General features: G+C 43.3%; 2 protein-coding genes across 3 annotated transcripts in view; one reads left to right on the forward strand and one right to left on the reverse strand.

The window, feature by feature from the left end:
* Positions 1 to 6,125, forward strand: part of SLC25A40 (solute carrier family 25 member 40) — a 74,940-nt gene extending 68,815 nt beyond the window's left edge. The window contains exon 11 of the mRNA XM_073629679.1: positions 5,125 to 6,125. Within this exon, the coding sequence (XP_073485780.1) occupies positions 5,125 to 5,174 (50 nt within the window). The 3' untranslated portion in view covers positions 5,175 to 6,125. The remainder of the gene's footprint in view (positions 1 to 5,124) is intronic.
* The window catches only part of RUNDC3B (RUN domain containing 3B), a 318,511-nt gene that overhangs the window by 10,379 nt on the left and 290,531 nt on the right, over positions 1 to 17,601 (reverse strand). For both annotated transcript variants that reach the window (XM_073629675.1, XM_073629676.1), the window contains one exon: positions 4,278 to 4,396. In XM_073629675.1, the coding sequence (XP_073485776.1) occupies positions 4,278 to 4,396 (119 nt within the window). The remainder of the gene's footprint in view (positions 1 to 4,277; positions 4,397 to 17,601) is intronic.

Raw genomic sequence — 17,601 nt, forward strand, 5'->3', positions numbered from 1 at the left:
CAGGATCCTGGGGACAAGGTAAGTATACTGCACCAGGATCCTGAGATGTAATCCCGAGTGTGGCTCGGGGTTAACGCTAATGGTGCTGAAATTTAACCCCGAGCCACACTCGGGAAAATTGCCAGGGAGGCTACTGAGGAAAAAAATGAACTTAAATGATTTTAGCAAATGGCTGCAATATAACAAAGAGTGAAAAATGTAAGGGGGTCTGAATACTTTCTGTCCACACTGTATACATTAAACTGTGTTACACTATTGGTTGCCTGGCGCCTCTCTCTCCTTCTCTTCTTATGAATGTACTCATGTTAGAATACGCAGTTTGAAAGATAAACTCTAGGCACAACTGCAGTGCTGTGTTTGCCTTTTCATTCTTTTCTTCAATCCATTACAAAGCTTTGAGCTCTAGTTGTGCCTTTTTCCCCAATGACACAAGCACTGCAGCTATGACTGACACCAGTGTTGGTGTTGTGAATTCTCCCTGCGAAGACATTCCTATTCACAAAACACAACTTGTGATACTGCTGCCATGCAGCTGGGCAGGTTCACTTTAAACTTGGCATGGTTAGTATATGGTTGTGGCATTTGGTAATGACTTGTAGGGTCAGAAGCAAATCTTCCTGTTCACAAACTTGAGTCTTTCAAGTTGGATTTACCTGTTCTTACTTTTTTGAGTCAGTTTTGCTAATCATATTCTTCACTGCGGCAAACAGTAAGTAATGTGTCCACAAGATGGCAGCACTTCTGACTAATAACTGATAGAAGTGTTTACAATACACAAAACCAAACTCCATTCTGATCTAAAAGACACAAATTAGTGTATTGTATTTATTAATAAATACTTAAATGTACAGCTCTGTGCAAAACTTTTAGGGTACTTTCACACTGGGGCAGTGCCGACATTAGCGGTAAAGCGCCGCTAGTTTTAGAATGCCTGAAAAGCACCCCAGGTGTGAAAGGGGTCTTATGCAGGTGTGAAGAAATACTATAAAGCAAGACTGCTTTCAAAAATATATATTTTAATTGTATATTTTTAACAATTTCCAAAATGCAAAGTAAGCGAACAGAAGAGAAATCTGAATCAAATTAATATTTGGTGTGACTACCCTTTGGCTTCAAACCAGCATCAGTTCTTACACACTTTCGGGGATTTTGTGGATTAGAGTCAGGTGTATGATTAACTAATTATACCAAGCAGGTGCTAATGATCATCAATTTCATATGTAGGTTGAAACACAGTCATTAAATGAAACAGAAACAACTGTGTAAGGGGATTAAAACGGGGCAAGGAACAGCCAAACTCTTCTACTAAAATGAGGTTGTGGAAGACAGTTTCATGTCACAGGTCATACACCATGGCAAGACTGAGCACAGCAACAAGACACAAGATAGTTATACTGCATCAGCAAGGTCTCTCCCTGGCAAAGATTTCAAAGCAGACTGGGGTTTTAAGATGTGCTGTTTCAAGCTCCTTTGAAGAAGCACAAAGAAATGGGCAAAGTTGAGGACAGTAGACACAGTGGTCGGCCAAGGAAACAATGCATCAGATGAAAGATGCATCAAGCTTACTTCCCTATGACATCAGAAGATGTCCAGCACAAAACTGGCAAAAACCAGTGGGACCCAGGTACACCCATCTACTGTCCGGAGAAGTCTGGCCAAAAGTGGACTTCAGAATTGTGGCCAAAAAGCCAAACCCCTGACTTGGAAACAAGGCTAAGTGACTTAACTCAGGGGCGCATCTACCACGAGGCATTTGCCTTGGGTGGCCTTTTTTCAGGATGGCGGCACCACCCCCTGGCAGGAGGGCAGAGATGGCTCTTTAACCAGTCATGACAAGGACCACCAGACAGATCACTGTGTTCTGGGGAGCCAGATGCCTCCTGTAGTGTTTTGACAAAGGAGCCGTGGAAGGCTCTGAAATTCCCCCTTCCTGCCTCAGGCGCTGCCAACGGTCATAGGCGTTCTGGCGGTCCTTCTCCTGACCGAGCAGCGTATGCTCTTGACTCTACAGATCTTTTCCGTGCTGTGATCCTCCCCACCCCACGCAAGTCCGACAAGCGCAACCCTTTTCTTTACATGTAAGTTGCCATTTGTCTGATAAACTGGTTGTTTAGTTTTAATGCTGTACTTAAAGTTGTACTCTGTGTTTGGTTTTTGATACCCTGTTTCCCCGACAATAAGACCTAGCGTGATTGTCGGTGATGGCTGCAATATAAGCCCTACCCCCCAAATAAGCCCTACCCTGTTTCCCCGAAAATAAGCCCTAGCCTGAAAATAAGACCTACAAGGACTTTAACTAGGGCTTATTTGGGGGGTAGGGCTTATATTGCAGCCATCACCGACAATCACGCTAGGTTTTATTTTCGGGGAAACAGGGTACATGCAGAGATTCCTTCACATTTCCTACTGACCCCATCCTCTGCCCCATTGACCACATATGTGGCACTTGGACGAATCATGTCTCAGGGTCTGATGAGAAAGCTGCAGCTGTTCAATGTGAATGGCTGCAGCTTCCTCATCAAACCCTTAGACAAGACCGGTATACCGTGGCTGGGGTGAGACAGATGTACATGGGGGGCGCCTGAATTTAATCTTACCTAGGGCAGCACAAAATCAAAATACACCACTGAATATGCATGAAAACATAGGAACTGGGGTGCAGAAAAATGGCAACAGGGGCTCTGGACCGATGAGTCAAAATGTGAAATATTTAGATGAGAATAGTGACGATGACCTTGTGGAGGAAGACAACTTGCCCACATCCCTATGAGACTATATATTAGAAACTGGTTTTCCTCTGATGGGACTTTATAAGGCAAGAGTCTGCAAAAATATCAAAAACATGTATAGTTTATTTGGTATCAAAAAGATTAAAAATATAACAAAAAACAACGGGCCCGTGTGGGTTAGACTCCAGTTTGTATAGTTGATGTGGTTTTATGTTCACAGTGTACCTTTACAAGCATACTGTTATTATCCACACCTTTTTTGTAGCATTCTTCATGTTTTCTTCAGTATTTATATATGTTGTTTTGTTATATTTTTAATCTTTTTGATACCAAATAAACTATACATGTTTTTGATATTTTTGAAGACTCTTGCCTTATAAAGTCCCATCAGAGGAAAACCAGTTTCTAATATAAATGTGAAATATTTGGCTGTAGCAGGAGGCAATTTGTTTGCTGAAGGGCTGGAGAGCGGTACAATAATGTGTTTCTGCAGGCAACTGTGAAGCCTGGTGGAGGTTCCTGGCAAGTTTGGGGCTTCATTTCTGTAAATGGAGTTGGAGATTTGGTCAGGATCGAGGGTGTCCTCAAAGCTGAGAAATACAGGCAAATACTTATCCATCATGCCATACCATCAGGGAAGCATGTGATTGGCCCCAAAATTATTTTGCAGCAGGAAAACAACCCCAAACCATAGAGCCAATGTCATTCAGAACCATCTTCAGTGTAAAGAACAAGAAGGAGTCCTGAAAGTGATGGTTTGCCCCCCCACGAGGCTCAACATCGTGGAGTCTGTCTGGGATTACATGGAGAGACAGAAGGATATGAGGCAGCCTACATCCACAGAAGATATGTGGTTAGTTCTCCAAGATGTTTGGAACAACCTACCTGCCGAGTTCCTTCACCAACTGTGTGCAAGTGTACCTAGAAGAATTGATGCTGTTTTGAAGGCAAAGGGTGGTCAAACCAAATATTGATTTGATTTGGGTTTCCCTTCTGTTCATTTACTTTCCATTTTGTCAATTGATAAAAATAAACGTTTATTTCTATTTCTGAAAACATTCTTCATTTACAGAATTTCTTTAGGCCTGCCTAAGACTTTTGCACAGCAGTGTATATATTTTTAAATGCAAGCAGTGCAAGTACCTGAACTTATATCAGCCTCTTGCATTCCCTGTATAACAGAGCTCAGACTAAGGGCTGGTTTACACTGCTGCGATGCGATTACCCGTGCGATTCCAGTACGGGTTCCTGCATCGCACGTCACCCGCCGGCGTTTCACACTGCCCTATGTGAACCACTGCGGGTGTCAATAGAAAGTTAATGACACCCCCAGATCGGTTTGCATATCGCAGTGCGAACTGTCAATTCGGACAGGAATTGGATCGCATTGGGTGTGAACACCCATGCAAACCGATTCTGGTGTAGTCAAAATAAAGGGTCCTGCACGATTTTGGTCCAAATGCAATGCAAATTCAGCCAATCTGTATGGCTGAATTTGCATTGCAGTGCGGTGCGAATCACATGTATCTGATGGGCTGCTCGGCATACCTTCACTTAAATGGGAGCTGTCATGTTTTCCATTTTCATCTTGCGACTGTCCAGGGTCAAATGAAATCTGCGAGAGGCTGGCATCTGCAGACAAATGCCCCAAGCTCTGGAAACTTTTCCTGAAAAACAAAAAAGTAATGAGGGTGTAATGAATGATTTATTGAAAGACTCACAATTATATACAAGATTTTTATTATAAATGCCAAATACTATTACTTTTCCCTATAAGATTGCAGAATAGATCATATACTGTATATTTTATAAGTCTTTTCTTACAGCAGACTGCTTAGCCCAATCACATTTTGCTGTTTTTCGTGCATTCAGTTAGTACACGTGTTGTGTCCTGTGTTGCATTAGGGCAACCTATACAATTGAATGGGGTACCAACCCACTAAAATAGAAAAAAAAAAAAAAAAAAGACATGCAGCACTTTTTGTTTATGCAGGCCACCACAATGCGTGGTAGCACGTTACTGTCTATTGTGGAGCACTAAAACCATGTACATCAATGCTATGTTGCCTATGTGTCTTGGGGTTCCATTAAAAATGAATGGAACCGCAACACACAAACGCACATGCAAAAGTACGATTCTGCCTTAATGGATGTTACATTCTTTAATAAATGAGGCAGGCATTGGGAATAGGTGTTGCGTTTAATACAAATATGTTTGTTTTATGATAGAATACTCAGACTTTATTGTTTGTTGTATTTCAGTTGACAATTGTTCTGTAACCATGGTCAAACAATAGCTTGACCTTCTGACATACAGTATATGACCTATGGCATGTATTATGCAAAAAAGCCATCTTGAGGGTGAACTGGAGTGTTCTTCTTTTCATTGAAACAGTATTGCGAAAGGGGCCACACCCATGTGGAGATGGTAAACTTTCCAAATAAAAGGGCAACGGCATAAGCTGACAAGATGACTCCATAATGACTTAACACCAAGGAAGGCCTGTACCAGCCAGAAGACGCTATACCTGAAGACACTTTCTCCTGAATCTCCAGCAACTGCTTATAGATTAAGCCTGGGATCCTTGTTGCCTACGAAGATGGTGAACTCACTGTAACCTGAGTTAAGTAACTTAAGTGTATTTCTACTGTTTACAGACCATTGTTTCTGCGTATTTGCAAGAAAGTATGTAGCATTTCGCTTGTTACAGCATTTTTTTGTTTAGTAAAAGCCCATTAATATACCGCAGCGGTCTAAGCTTCCATGACTTATACTGCAAAGTAACCCAAATAGTAAAAAGTAAAACAATTGTGGGCTCATCCAGGATAGTAAAACAGTATATCAGCAGGGAGTCACCTGTAGAAACCAACAAAAATAATGAATCCATTCAATGCCATACCTTGCTGGAGGGTGAACATTTCAAACAATATAAAGTAGCCCCTGCTGAAGAGTGCACAACCAACAGTGCAGTCCACTGGGGAGTTGATGCCAGCAATCTTCAGCCCAAGTGAATGCTGGCGATGGTTCTCATAACGCAGGTCTGCTGTAGGTCATGTAGCCTCATATTTTTCCTTTTAAAGTGTACCTGTCGCTAAAAGTTTTCTCATTTTGGATAAAGGAAGAGTTCAAACCCCCGTCAGCTTTTTATTGAGGTCCGTGTCCCCTCTGAGGAGATTCACCCTCTCTGTTGGTCCTGGTGACCATTGTTAGTGTAATAGAAAGTGATGAGAAGTCACATTCTTTTCCACTGTAAAATAAATAGACACGATTTCCCAACTGTTCCAATGACAACTATTGAGAAGGGGATTTCCTAACTTTGGAGAGATTTCCTATCACTTTCTGATGTTTCACTGGGACAAGAAGTAAAGGAAAATCTCACCAACAGGACATACACAGCCAAAAAAAAAAACAAAAAAAAAACAGACATTTCTCTAGTCTAAGAAACTAACAAAACAAACAAACAAAAAAAAGGCTATAAAAATTACATTAAAACTCTTTATATGGTATAGCAAGAGAAATATTGTTTTTCTTACAAAATTTTCCTTACAAAATTTTCCTTTCTTTTTTGTTTATAGCACAAAAAAATAAAATCCGCAGAGGTGATCAAATACCACCAAAAGAAAGCGCTATTTGTTGGGAAAAAAAGGACATCAATTTTATTTGGGTACAGCGTTGCAAGACTGCTCAATTGTCAGTTAAAGTAACGCAGTGCCGTATCACAAAGAATGGGCAGGTTAGGAAGGAGTGTAAATCCTGCGAAGCTGAAGTGGATAATCAACAAGCCCCTCCCATAGGGCGGAGCTTCATTACAAGATCAGCTCACTGGAGACGACCATCAGCAAACACAATAAGCCCCAATAGGAAATCATCAATATATCCATAAATAAATAAGTAGAGGACGACTCCGCAAGGGTGGCAATAGTAACGTTTGTGCATCAAACAGATTTTAGAATGATATTCTGGCCAGCAGTTCATTTTTTTAGTTTTGGCTGGACTAGGAAAAAGTTAAGTCCATATATACATTTCTACAGGCCGCGGTTTTCTCTGTTTTTCACAAAACGCACGTCAACCAAAAATAAAATGCTCATCGTTCCACTTGAAGTATTCAATAGTATTTCTATCCCTTGATATACTGATTGCAAAGTGTCAATCTGAAATAGTTTTACAACAATGAATGTTACAATGACCTTACAGAATATACGAAGTATAATGGCAGTTATTACATTGGGAATATATTTTCCATGAAATTTGTATTCCTGACTCTGCGGAGATTGTTCATTGGCTCCGCTAACATTTGCGCTAATAAATTAGCATTAGCCTGATATTTAAAGCCTGCCGAAATGCCACAACGCTTTCTGTGCTTGGCTGCCTATTACGCAGATAACCTTTTCTACAGTTTCTGCACTTCAGATGTAAAAATTCTGTCAAACTAACTCCATCACTAAGAATCCCGGGAAGGGAGAACAAAATTAAAACAGAACTCTAGGCAACGGCTACACATGGGGGGAAATGTACTAAAAGTAAAATGACAAAACTTTTGCAAGTGAAGTTGCTCCAGAGCTTAGTAAGGCTGCATTCAGGCCTGAGCATTTTTCTGGCTTTTTTTGTGCATTTTTATGCGCAATTTTGGCACTTTTTTTTTATACAGCATTTTTGAGCTTTGCCATTTTTTTCATTAGCCAATAAAGTAAACTATCATCTGTTGCATCATTTGTTGCAAGGTTTTTCAGCTTGTGTAGCTTTTCCATCAGCTTTTATTTATTAATATTCATTTATTATGTTTTATTTCTAATGCCCCGTACACACAGTGGGACATTGATCGGACATTCCGACAACAAAATCCTAGGATTTTTTCAGAAGGATGTTGGCTCAAACTTGTCTTGCATACACACGGTCACACAAAGTTGTCGGAAAATCCAATCGTTCTAAACGCGGTGACGTAAAACACGTACGTCGGGACTATAAACGGGGCAGTGGCCAATAGCTTTCATCTCTATTTATTCTGAGCATGCGTGGCACTTTGTGCATCGGATTTGTGTACACACGATCGGAAATTCCGACAACGGATTTTGTTGTCGGAAAATTTTATAGCAAGCTCTCGAACTTTGTGTGTCGGAAAATCCGATGGAAAAAGTCCGATGGAGCCCACACACGGGCGGAATTTCCGACAACACACTCTGATCGCACATTTTCCGTCGGAAAATCCGACCGTGTGTACGGGGCATTAGGGTAAGGGTTTAGAGTTATGGTTAGGTTATGGTTGTTTATTATTTTTTTGTTTTGTTAGGGTGGTAATAATACTACTACTACCAACAATAATAAATGAATAAATAAATGTAAAATACACAAATAAATAAAAATAATAATAAATAAATCCAATAAATGAATTCTATGTAATAATAAAAAAATGATTAACCCCTAACCCTTAAAGGGGTTGTAAAGGTACATTTTTTTTTTTTTAAATAACAAACATGTTATACTTACCTTCACTGTGCAGCTCGTTCTGCACAGAGTGGCCCCGAACCTGCTTTTCTGGGGTCCCTCGGCGGCTGTCTCAGCTCCTCCCCGCAATAACTAACCACCTTAATGCGAGCTCTCTCGCATGGTGGTTAGTTATTGCGGGCGCGCTCCCGTGATACAGCCGGCGGCTATAGCCGCTCGCTGTATCACTCGGCCCCGCCCCCGGCGCGCCGCGTCATTGGCTGTGATTGACAGCAGCGCGAGCAAATGGCTGCGCTGCTTTCAATCCATCCACTATAGCCAATCAGCGACCAGGCTGATCAGCTGAATGGAGGTCGGGAGCGAGCGACCGAGTTTCGAGGTGTCAGGTAAGTAAAAGAGGGGGGCTGGGGGCGGCGGTATTTTCAAAAGTTTTTTCACCTTAATGCATAGAATGCATTAAGGTGAAAAAATTTATACCTTTACAACCCCTTTAAAGCAGGGGTAGGCAACCTCGGCCCTCCGGCTGTTTTGAAACTACAAATCCCATGAGACATTGCAAGACCCTGACAATCACAGGCATGACTCCTAGAGGCAGAGGCATGATGGGATTTGTAGTTTCAAAACAGCTGGAGGGCGAGGATGCCTTCCCCTGCCTTAAAGGATATGTAAATGTTTCTTTTTTTACAACAAACATGTCATACTTCCCTCCTCTGTGCAGTTGGTTTTGCACAAAGTGGCCCCAAACCTCCTCTTCTGGGGTCCCTCAGCGGCGCTCCTGGCTCCTCCTCTTCTCGAGTGTCCTGTTGGAGAAGCGCTCTCCCTTGGGGCACCTGTGCGGGCGCGCTCCTGTGTCCTGCTGCTGCGTCCACTGACACAGACAGCAGGACTCGGCTCCGCTCCCCGGCTCCCACGTCATTGGATTTGATTGACAGCAGCGGGAGCCAATGTCTGCACTGCTATCAATCTATCCAATCAGGAGCCAAGACACTGGCTGGAGCGGGTGTGCTCGTCCCCGGCGCAGGAACGATCGGGCTCAGGTAAGTAAAAGGGGGACTCTGGGGGGCAGGTGCACTACAAGAGGTTTTTCACCTTAATGCATAGAATGTATTGAGGTGAAAAACCGCGAGGGTTTACAACCCCTACAAAAATAGCTCCGGAACTTTCTTGAGCTTCAGACGACTTGGAGTGGAGATGTGAACCAACTCAATAGAGAATAATTGATTTTTCTCTCCTCCAGCGTTTTGGGGCTTTGAGCTTCAAGCTTCAACACTCTGAGGGGTGAATGGGGCCTAAATGAGGGGAAGCCCTGCTGACTTCCATCATCCAATCAGGTGCAAGCAAAAATGCTGTTTTTATTTTCCTTGCACGTGATTGGGTATTCTTTGTAAAGTGAAGCGTCACCTCATTTACTAAGCTCTGACGCAACTGCACTTGGAGAGTGCACAGTTATTTTTGCCTTGTAAATCAAGGCTGGCCATAAGTTATACAATTTTCTTGTACAACTTTCCATATAATACAAGGTCAAACCTAAACACTTTCAATTTGTATGCAATCAGACAGGCCCTTATACTACATAGTTGAAGGTAAATCTAAAGAAAATTGAATAAGAAAATTGTATGGTGTATGGCCAGCTGAAGGAATTGTATTTCTTGTGATTTACACACCACAATCAGGCGGGTGCTGTCCAGTGCTGCAATTCAACTTCCTGTTTCACGTCTTCACCTTGTTCGCTGGGCAACTGGGGCTCATTCACACCAACCCCATTAGCAGCATTGCTCAACGCAGTCCCAGTACACTGACAAGGCCATTTGCCTTATGTTCTATTGCATTACATTTGGGTGCACTGGGAAAAAAAAAAAAAGATTGCACATTTTTTTTTGCAGTGTGCGCCAACACACTGTAATGCACTGCAATAAATAAAAGCTAAAAAGGGGGAAAAAATAATAAAAGCAAGCACTGTGATGCAGTTGAAAAATACATCACAGTGCATGGCAGCGCGTGCACAATGCAAACCAGCTGTACATTTTATGCACCTTGATGCGCACCTGCTGGTGTGAATAAGTCTGTGCACCAATGGATTTGTAAGCGCTCTAACTTAGGGTGCACATATACTTTCATGAAACTCACATACAACCCAGTTATAAGGAACGCCAATATTTTAAAGCAGAACTTCTACCTGCCCCTTCCCCTTTTTAAAGCGCTGCATAAAAGGGCTTTTTTTTTTTTTTTTTAACTCAGGTGGGTAGGGGCGGAGACAAGGGGTGACTCGGAAAGGGGGAGTACCCATAAAGACATGGATGAGCGAGTTTGGGGTGGAGAAACTTGACTGGCCTGCACAGAGTCCCGACTTCAACCTGATAGAACACCTTTGGGATGAATTAGAGCGGAGACTGCGAGCCAGGCCTTCTCGTCCAACATCAGTGCCTGACCTCACAAATGCGCTTCTGGAAAGAATGGTCAAACATTCCCATAGACACACTCCTAAACCTTGTGGACAGCCATCCCAGAAGAGTTGAAGATGTTATAGCTGCAAATGTTGGGCCAACTCAATATTGAACCCTACAGACTAATGCCCCGTACACACGGTCGGACATTGATCGGACATTCCGACAACAAAATCCTAGGATTTTTTCCGACGGATGTTGGCTCAAACTTGTCTTGCATACACACGGTCACACAAAGTTGTCGGAAAAACCAATCGTTCTGAACGCGGCGACGTAAAACACGTACGTCGGGACTATAAACGGGGCAGTGGCCAATAGCTTTCGTCTCTTAATTTATTGTGAACATGCGTGGCACTTTGTGCGTCGGATTTGTGTACACACGATCGGAATTTAAACAATCGGATTTTGTTGTTGGAAAATGTTATATCCTGCTCTCAAACTTTGTGTGTCGGAAATTCCGATGGAAAATGTGTGATGGAGCCCACGCACGATCGGAATTTCCGACAACACAATCCGTTCGCACTTTTTCCATCGGAAAATCCGACCGTGTGTACGGGGCATAAGGGTGGGATGTCATTAAAGTTCATGTGTGTGTAAAGGCAGGCATCCCAATACTTTTGTTAATATAATGTATCAGAGAAAAACTGTCTTCCGCCCTGCCACATAGGGTTGTACTCTATGGCAGAGCTGTGTACATTTTAGGACTGGATGAACATAAGTGAAAAATCCTTTGACAGCTTATATGTGATTTCATCCGTGTTCTGGAGTTGAGATTTAAATATACGTAGCACTTCTTTCACATAAAGTAACCAATTTATTCCTCTTTATCCATCATTTGCCCAATTACTAGCAAATACGCTGGTGCCAAAGCTTTGATAAAGCCTCCAATGAGTTAACGGATTTTCCTTTTGAGTTGCATGAATCGCTGTCTGCACAGAACATCGGAACACGGCAATTTCCATATGAATAGGCAGAAGCAGCTCCCCACCTCTGATAAAAGGCATCAACGCGACACCGCAGGTCACACGCTTTTCTATATAATAGAATTTTAACCAGCAGCACACAAAATGACGACCTGCTCCTTTGTGGGCACTTTAATCACATGCAAGTCAACATTATCTTCTCTAGATTGTAATACATAAAGAATGTGGCATTTAGCAATGTGTCAAGGCAACGCGGGATTAACCATCTTGGCAGGTAGAGAGGAAGAGCCTGTTGCTTGATCTGGCAGATCAGACTGCCATGTCTATGGGGCCCTGTGCCACTCCTGCAAAAAAAAAAAAAAAAAAGATTTTTCTTGCCAACTGCTATTTTTTCCCTAATGCCGCGTACACACGAGCGGAATTTCCGACAGAAAAAGTTCGATGGGAGCTTTACATCGTATATCCCGTTCGTGTGTATGCCCCATCGGACTTTTTTACGTAGAAAATTCTGACAGACCTAGAAAGAGAACATGTTCTACATTTTTCCAACGGAACCAATTCCTATCGGGAAAATCACTCGTCTGTATGCTGTTCCGACGGACCAAAAACGCATGCTCTGAAGCAAGTACGAGACGGAAGCTATTGGCTACTGGCTATTGAACTTCCGTTTTCTAGTCCCGTCGTACGTGTTGTACGTCACCGCGTTCTGGACGGTCGGGCTTTGGTTGGACTTTGGGTTGACCGTGTGTAGGCAAGACAGCGTGAGCGGAATGCCGTCGAAATTCCGTTGGAGAAACCTTCAGAGTTTATTCTGACGGAAAAAAATGCTCGTGTGTACAAGGCATAAGAGAAGTCTGCTAGCTGGAAAGGCAAAACCTTTGGAAATATCTGTAGTCGTATTGAAAGAGTTAATGTCCTGCTATTTTTAAGATTGACATAATATATACCCATTCTAAAGCCCATCTGCAGGAATAAAAAAAAAACAACAAAAAATACCCTCGCAGTAACCCCCCCTTTCCCTGCACTACAAGCATTAAATGCTCATTATGTCTAGGGGTGCTGGAAAAAGGAGTAAGTACTTACCTAGTTCTACGCTCCAGCAGGGCCCCTCCAACGGTGCAACCGGCCCCTGCAGGCACCTCTTTAGAGCCCTTTCACACTGAGCCGTGGGCAGTGTTAGGGAGAAAGCGCTGCTAGTTTTAGCAGCATTTTACCGTCGTTTTAGCGGCGCTATTTGGCCACAAGCAGGGCTCATTTAACCCCCGCTAGTAACGGAAGAAAGGGTTAAATGCGCCCGTCTAGCGCCCGTCCATTTCAATGGGCAGGGGTGGTGGCGCCCCCAAAGATGCTGCTTGCAGGACTTTTTTTTAACGTCCTGCCAACGTGAAAGCACTCCGGCTTTCACAATCATGTGGCAGGGGAGGTGTTTTTCAGGCGTTTTAAAGGTGCAATTTTAGCCCTTTAGCGCCTGAAAAACGCTTCCAGTGTGAAAGGGGTCTTAAATTAGAACTATAGGCAAAAAAATGTTTTTTTTTTTTATTCTGGATAGAGTAAGGAAGGGTTACAACTCCTATCAGTTTATTTTTTGCCATATGTGTCCCATTGGGTAGATTTACCTTCACTTCCTGTCCCATAGCCACAACAGGAAGTGAGAGGAAATCCCCGCAAACAGGAAGTGAGGGAATTCCTTGGGGACCCCCAGGTCACCAGAACCAGAACCAGAACTAGTGTCCCCCCATTGGAAAATTTCCCCTGTATTACATTTCTGGGGACAACCCAAAATTTGAGGTTTTCACTTTCGATTATGACGGTAACCAGGACAAACAGAGAAAGTGACTCTCCAGGGGGAACAGACTGCAATACAAAACTTATAGGTGTTCTAATCCATCTCCCCTCTGTCCAAAACTAAAACAAAAGTTTAGTCTTTAGTTATCCTTTAAGGACTTTAAAACTGAAGTTGCGGGATGGTAAAATCCTGTGGTTGCGTTGCACTTTTACCACCCCCTTAACCACTCCCCCTTTAGCTGCAGAGGCAGTAGGGGGCTGTACACATGCCTCAGCAAGAATACTGCCCCCTGCTGCTTTAATTGAATGGGGCCGCTCAGTAAAATCATTTTTTTTTCAATTTGTTTAATTTTTTTGCTTTTTATTAAATTATTTTTAAAGTTTTTTTTTTTAACACACTGTGTCCAGAACAATACAGTGTTACCATAATAACACTGTACTACTCTGGGGAAGTGATCCAGATTTATTTATTTTTTTAAAAACACATTATGATTGCTTATACCAGTGAATTTCACTGTTATAAGCAACCATTTTTACTGAATGAGATTGATTAATTCACTGTGTATTGTTGTCATTGACTCTGATTGGTACAGATGGGCTGTAATTGGGCCTGTCTGTACCATGTGATGACTTTGACCAATCACAGCTAGCAACACAATTGTACACAATGAATGGCATGAAAGGAAGCCATCTATTTTTTATTTTATTTTTTTATTTCAGGTACTTATATAGCGCCGTCAATTTACGCAGCACTTTACATATACATTGTACATTCACATCAGTCCCTACCCTCAAGGAGCTTACAATCTAAGGTCCCTAAACTCACATTCATACATACTAGGGACAATTTAAACAGGATCCAATTAACCTACCAGCATGTCTTTGGAGTGTGGGAGGAAACCGGAGTACCCGGAGGAAACCCACACAGGCACAGGGAGAACATGCAAACTCCAGGCAGGTAGTGTCGTGGTTGGGATTCGAACCAGCGACCCTTCTTACTGCTAGGCGAGAGTGCTATCCACTACACCACTGTGCCGCCCCCTATTGTTTACAGTTGTCGTGTGATCTGCTGTGATTGGTCACAGCAATCACATGGTACCGGCAGTGGCCCGGTACAGTGATCTGTCATTGGCTGTGTCCTGCAGATGTCATATGATGTCCACCCTGGAAGGACAAAGGGAATTGGTTAAAATTACTAGTGTATATACCTGAATCTGACTTGATCTCAGCTACTCCTTTGTAAACCTGCACTGGCAGAGAGAGGGGCCAATCAGGTGTTCTGCATGCACATGTGCTGACAAGGAATGTGCTGACAGTAGAAGAAAGCAGACAGATGACCTCATTAGCTTGTTGCTTTTCCTCTACTGTCCAATAACAATGTAGGCTGGGGGCAGGACGGTGACCTGTAGATAAAGGTCAGGTCACCCTGTGCGCACATGGCCAATGCCCGCTATAGGAGTGTTATTTTACCAATCATTTCCCTACACGTTTTAGCTGTGCATTTAGCGGTTTGTCTGAAGCTGTCCATTAATGATAAGGATTTATTTTTAATTCCATATATTTATGACATTAGTCGTGAAATCCGCCGTTGACGGTATTGTAGGCTGAGTAATCCCACTGACAAATGGAACACAAGCTGTCAGTGTGTGGGCACTGGACGTGGTTGGAAAGTTCTAATTTAAGCATTTCTGCCGCTCTCCTCGGTGAAACACATGTCATTTTAGCCATTAGGATGTTTGGGAAAATTACATATCGTCTTCTCATCATCACAAACCTCTTAGATGCGAGAATGATGCTTCGAGTTTATTGAAGGATTTAGAGATGAAGAAAGACAGCGAAGAAGCAGCAACTGTCTGGCAAGAACCCTCCATGAAACTTTGGGTGCGAGTCGGGAATCTAGAGGAGAGAACTAGAACATGGGCAGCTCTCAGTAGCTCAGTCATGCTACTAAACAGTGGCAGCTGGTGCTCCATCGGTCGGGGCGGGGCGTCAGACAGACCTGACCACAGACCCCCCCCCCCCCCGTCGCTCCAGCCCGCCACCCCACACTTACCCCCCCCCCCCATCGCAAATGCAAAACTGTCCAATAATGACAATAATGGCAAGCAAGATAATCCAGCAGTAGTGGATTACTTACCTTCGAGGTGTGGGGGTCCTTCAGCTCTTGCTTCTCCTGGAACACAGGAATCCCTCTGTCTCGCCTGCTTCTAGACTGAGCCGGCAACACAAAAGCTGTGTGCAGTGTAAGACCAGAGGGACCTGCTCGCTGCGGCGGCAGCTTCCCCCCACCGTCTCCTCCGTGTTCCAACCGCCGCTTCTCCTCCTGGCCAATCGGGTCTTAGGAGGAGAAACAGGAAGACATTAGCAAATTTTCATTTGCTAATGTCACACAACAGGGTGGGCTCAGGGTGCAGTGACCTGCGCCCTGAGCCCACCCTTTTTTGAAGCCTCAGGCTTCTAAAAAGGGTGGGCTCAGTGCTTCTAAAAAAAACAACCCACCCCATTGAAATCCATGCGTCCAGCGCCATGCATGTAGATTAGGGGCCAGGCACATGAATTGGGGGGAGCGGCACCCTTGCGCCCCTAATGAGCGGCCCGTCACTGCTACTAAATGTTCCTAGGAATAGCAATCAGTCACTCCACAGATCAAACAAATGGCTCCCTATGGTGCAAGCTACACACATGGCATGTAGCAGCAAGTCAGAAGAGATTAAAGTTGTGAATTCCTTGCAATAAGTTAAAAAAATGTTTAGGCATTAGTGACCACCCCCCCCCCCCCCCTTTTACTTACCTGATAATTTAAAGCATTTTGCCACTTGGCATGAGTAAAATATAAAAAATTTAATATATTTCAGCATACTAGTCCTTAAATGTTGTGGCTGCATTTGTTTTCTTTATTTTTAGGCTTGTGTTTCCATTATTTTCGACTGATGATCCAGCTAGTAACACAATTTCTGTCTTTGGGTGGCAACACCCAGTTCTCCATTCTATCTATAGAGGAGCAATGTAGCTACCCTTGGACAGCAGCACTGGCAACCTGTGGAGAGGTTAGTGTTAAATGAACTGTAGTGGATTTAGTAGTTCATTACATAAGTGACTAACAGATTAATGAGTTAGCTCACATTTTCACAAAAAAATTAACTCACAACATCCTCCCTACCCCCCCCCCCAGGTTTCTGCTGTACTTAGCTTCTTTGATGATTATCTTCTTGCACCTTCCTCAGCCAGTATAGCGGCAGGGGCATTTTAAAAAGCCTGGGTTCTGTGTAGCTTCATAATGCTTACAATAATGAGTGGTCACTGATCAGCCCTGACAAGTGGCCACGCTGAACAATGAGAATCTCTTTGAGCCTACTTTTTCCATGAGTCATAGAAGAAAGAAGATTGCAGTTTTCAGATCTGTGGACCTCTACATCAGCTAGCATGGGTAGGGAAAGACAATCAAAGGAGCTAAGGGCAGCAGGGACCGGAAAAGGTAAACTAACAGTATTGTTGGGATCTACCAGTATTGTCGAGATCCACCAGGCTGGCTGATTGTCAAGTGGCTCCACCACTCAGCGTGTGGCTGAGAGACAGAGCCAGCGGCGCCTGCCCCTTCCCCAGGCTGGTGCTCCAGTGAGTGCTGGAGGAGCAGAGTGGGGAGCAGTTTGAGCAATCGGTGGTCATGTGATCACTCAGTTCTCGGTCTTAGACTCAACATAAGATACCCCATGTGAATGCCCCAGTTGAAGACCATTAGGTCGAAACGCGTCGGACCTTCTGTCCCCACATTGCTTTTACTTTTTATCCTGTTTGTGATCACTTTTTACAGTCATCAATTACAGATGCTTGTAATTTTTTATTAAAATTAAACATCTTTTAAATTTATGAACTGCACCTTATGGAGCCTTTTTTCTTATCACGGTTCCAATGCAATAATTACATCACTGGTTCCTGATACTTGAGATCCAAACAACATCTGCTTCAAGGATTCCTTAGAGCTTTGGATATCTGGCTTGCTACATTGGGATCCATCTTTGAGGATTTATCCAACGCCTGCATCCTGTGCAACTTCTTCACAGAGCGTGTCCCTCAGATGACCATCTGTCCTTGGCCGATATAAGCCCTATTGACCCACTGTCATATGACAGGTAGGTCCATCTTGTCTGGTAAGGAGTATTTATCTATAATTTCCGAACAGACGACTGCCTACCCTGTATTGAATGTGCTTTACAGCTACCCCTGTGATTACATCTCTTCGTTCTTCCACCAAGGAATTGACCATAGTTGTTTTCATT

Source organism: Aquarana catesbeiana, linkage group LG05 (genome assembly GCF_042186555.1).
Source record: "Aquarana catesbeiana isolate 2022-GZ linkage group LG05, ASM4218655v1, whole genome shotgun sequence".
NCBI classification, from domain to species: Eukaryota; Metazoa; Chordata; class Amphibia; order Anura; family Ranidae; genus Aquarana; species Aquarana catesbeiana.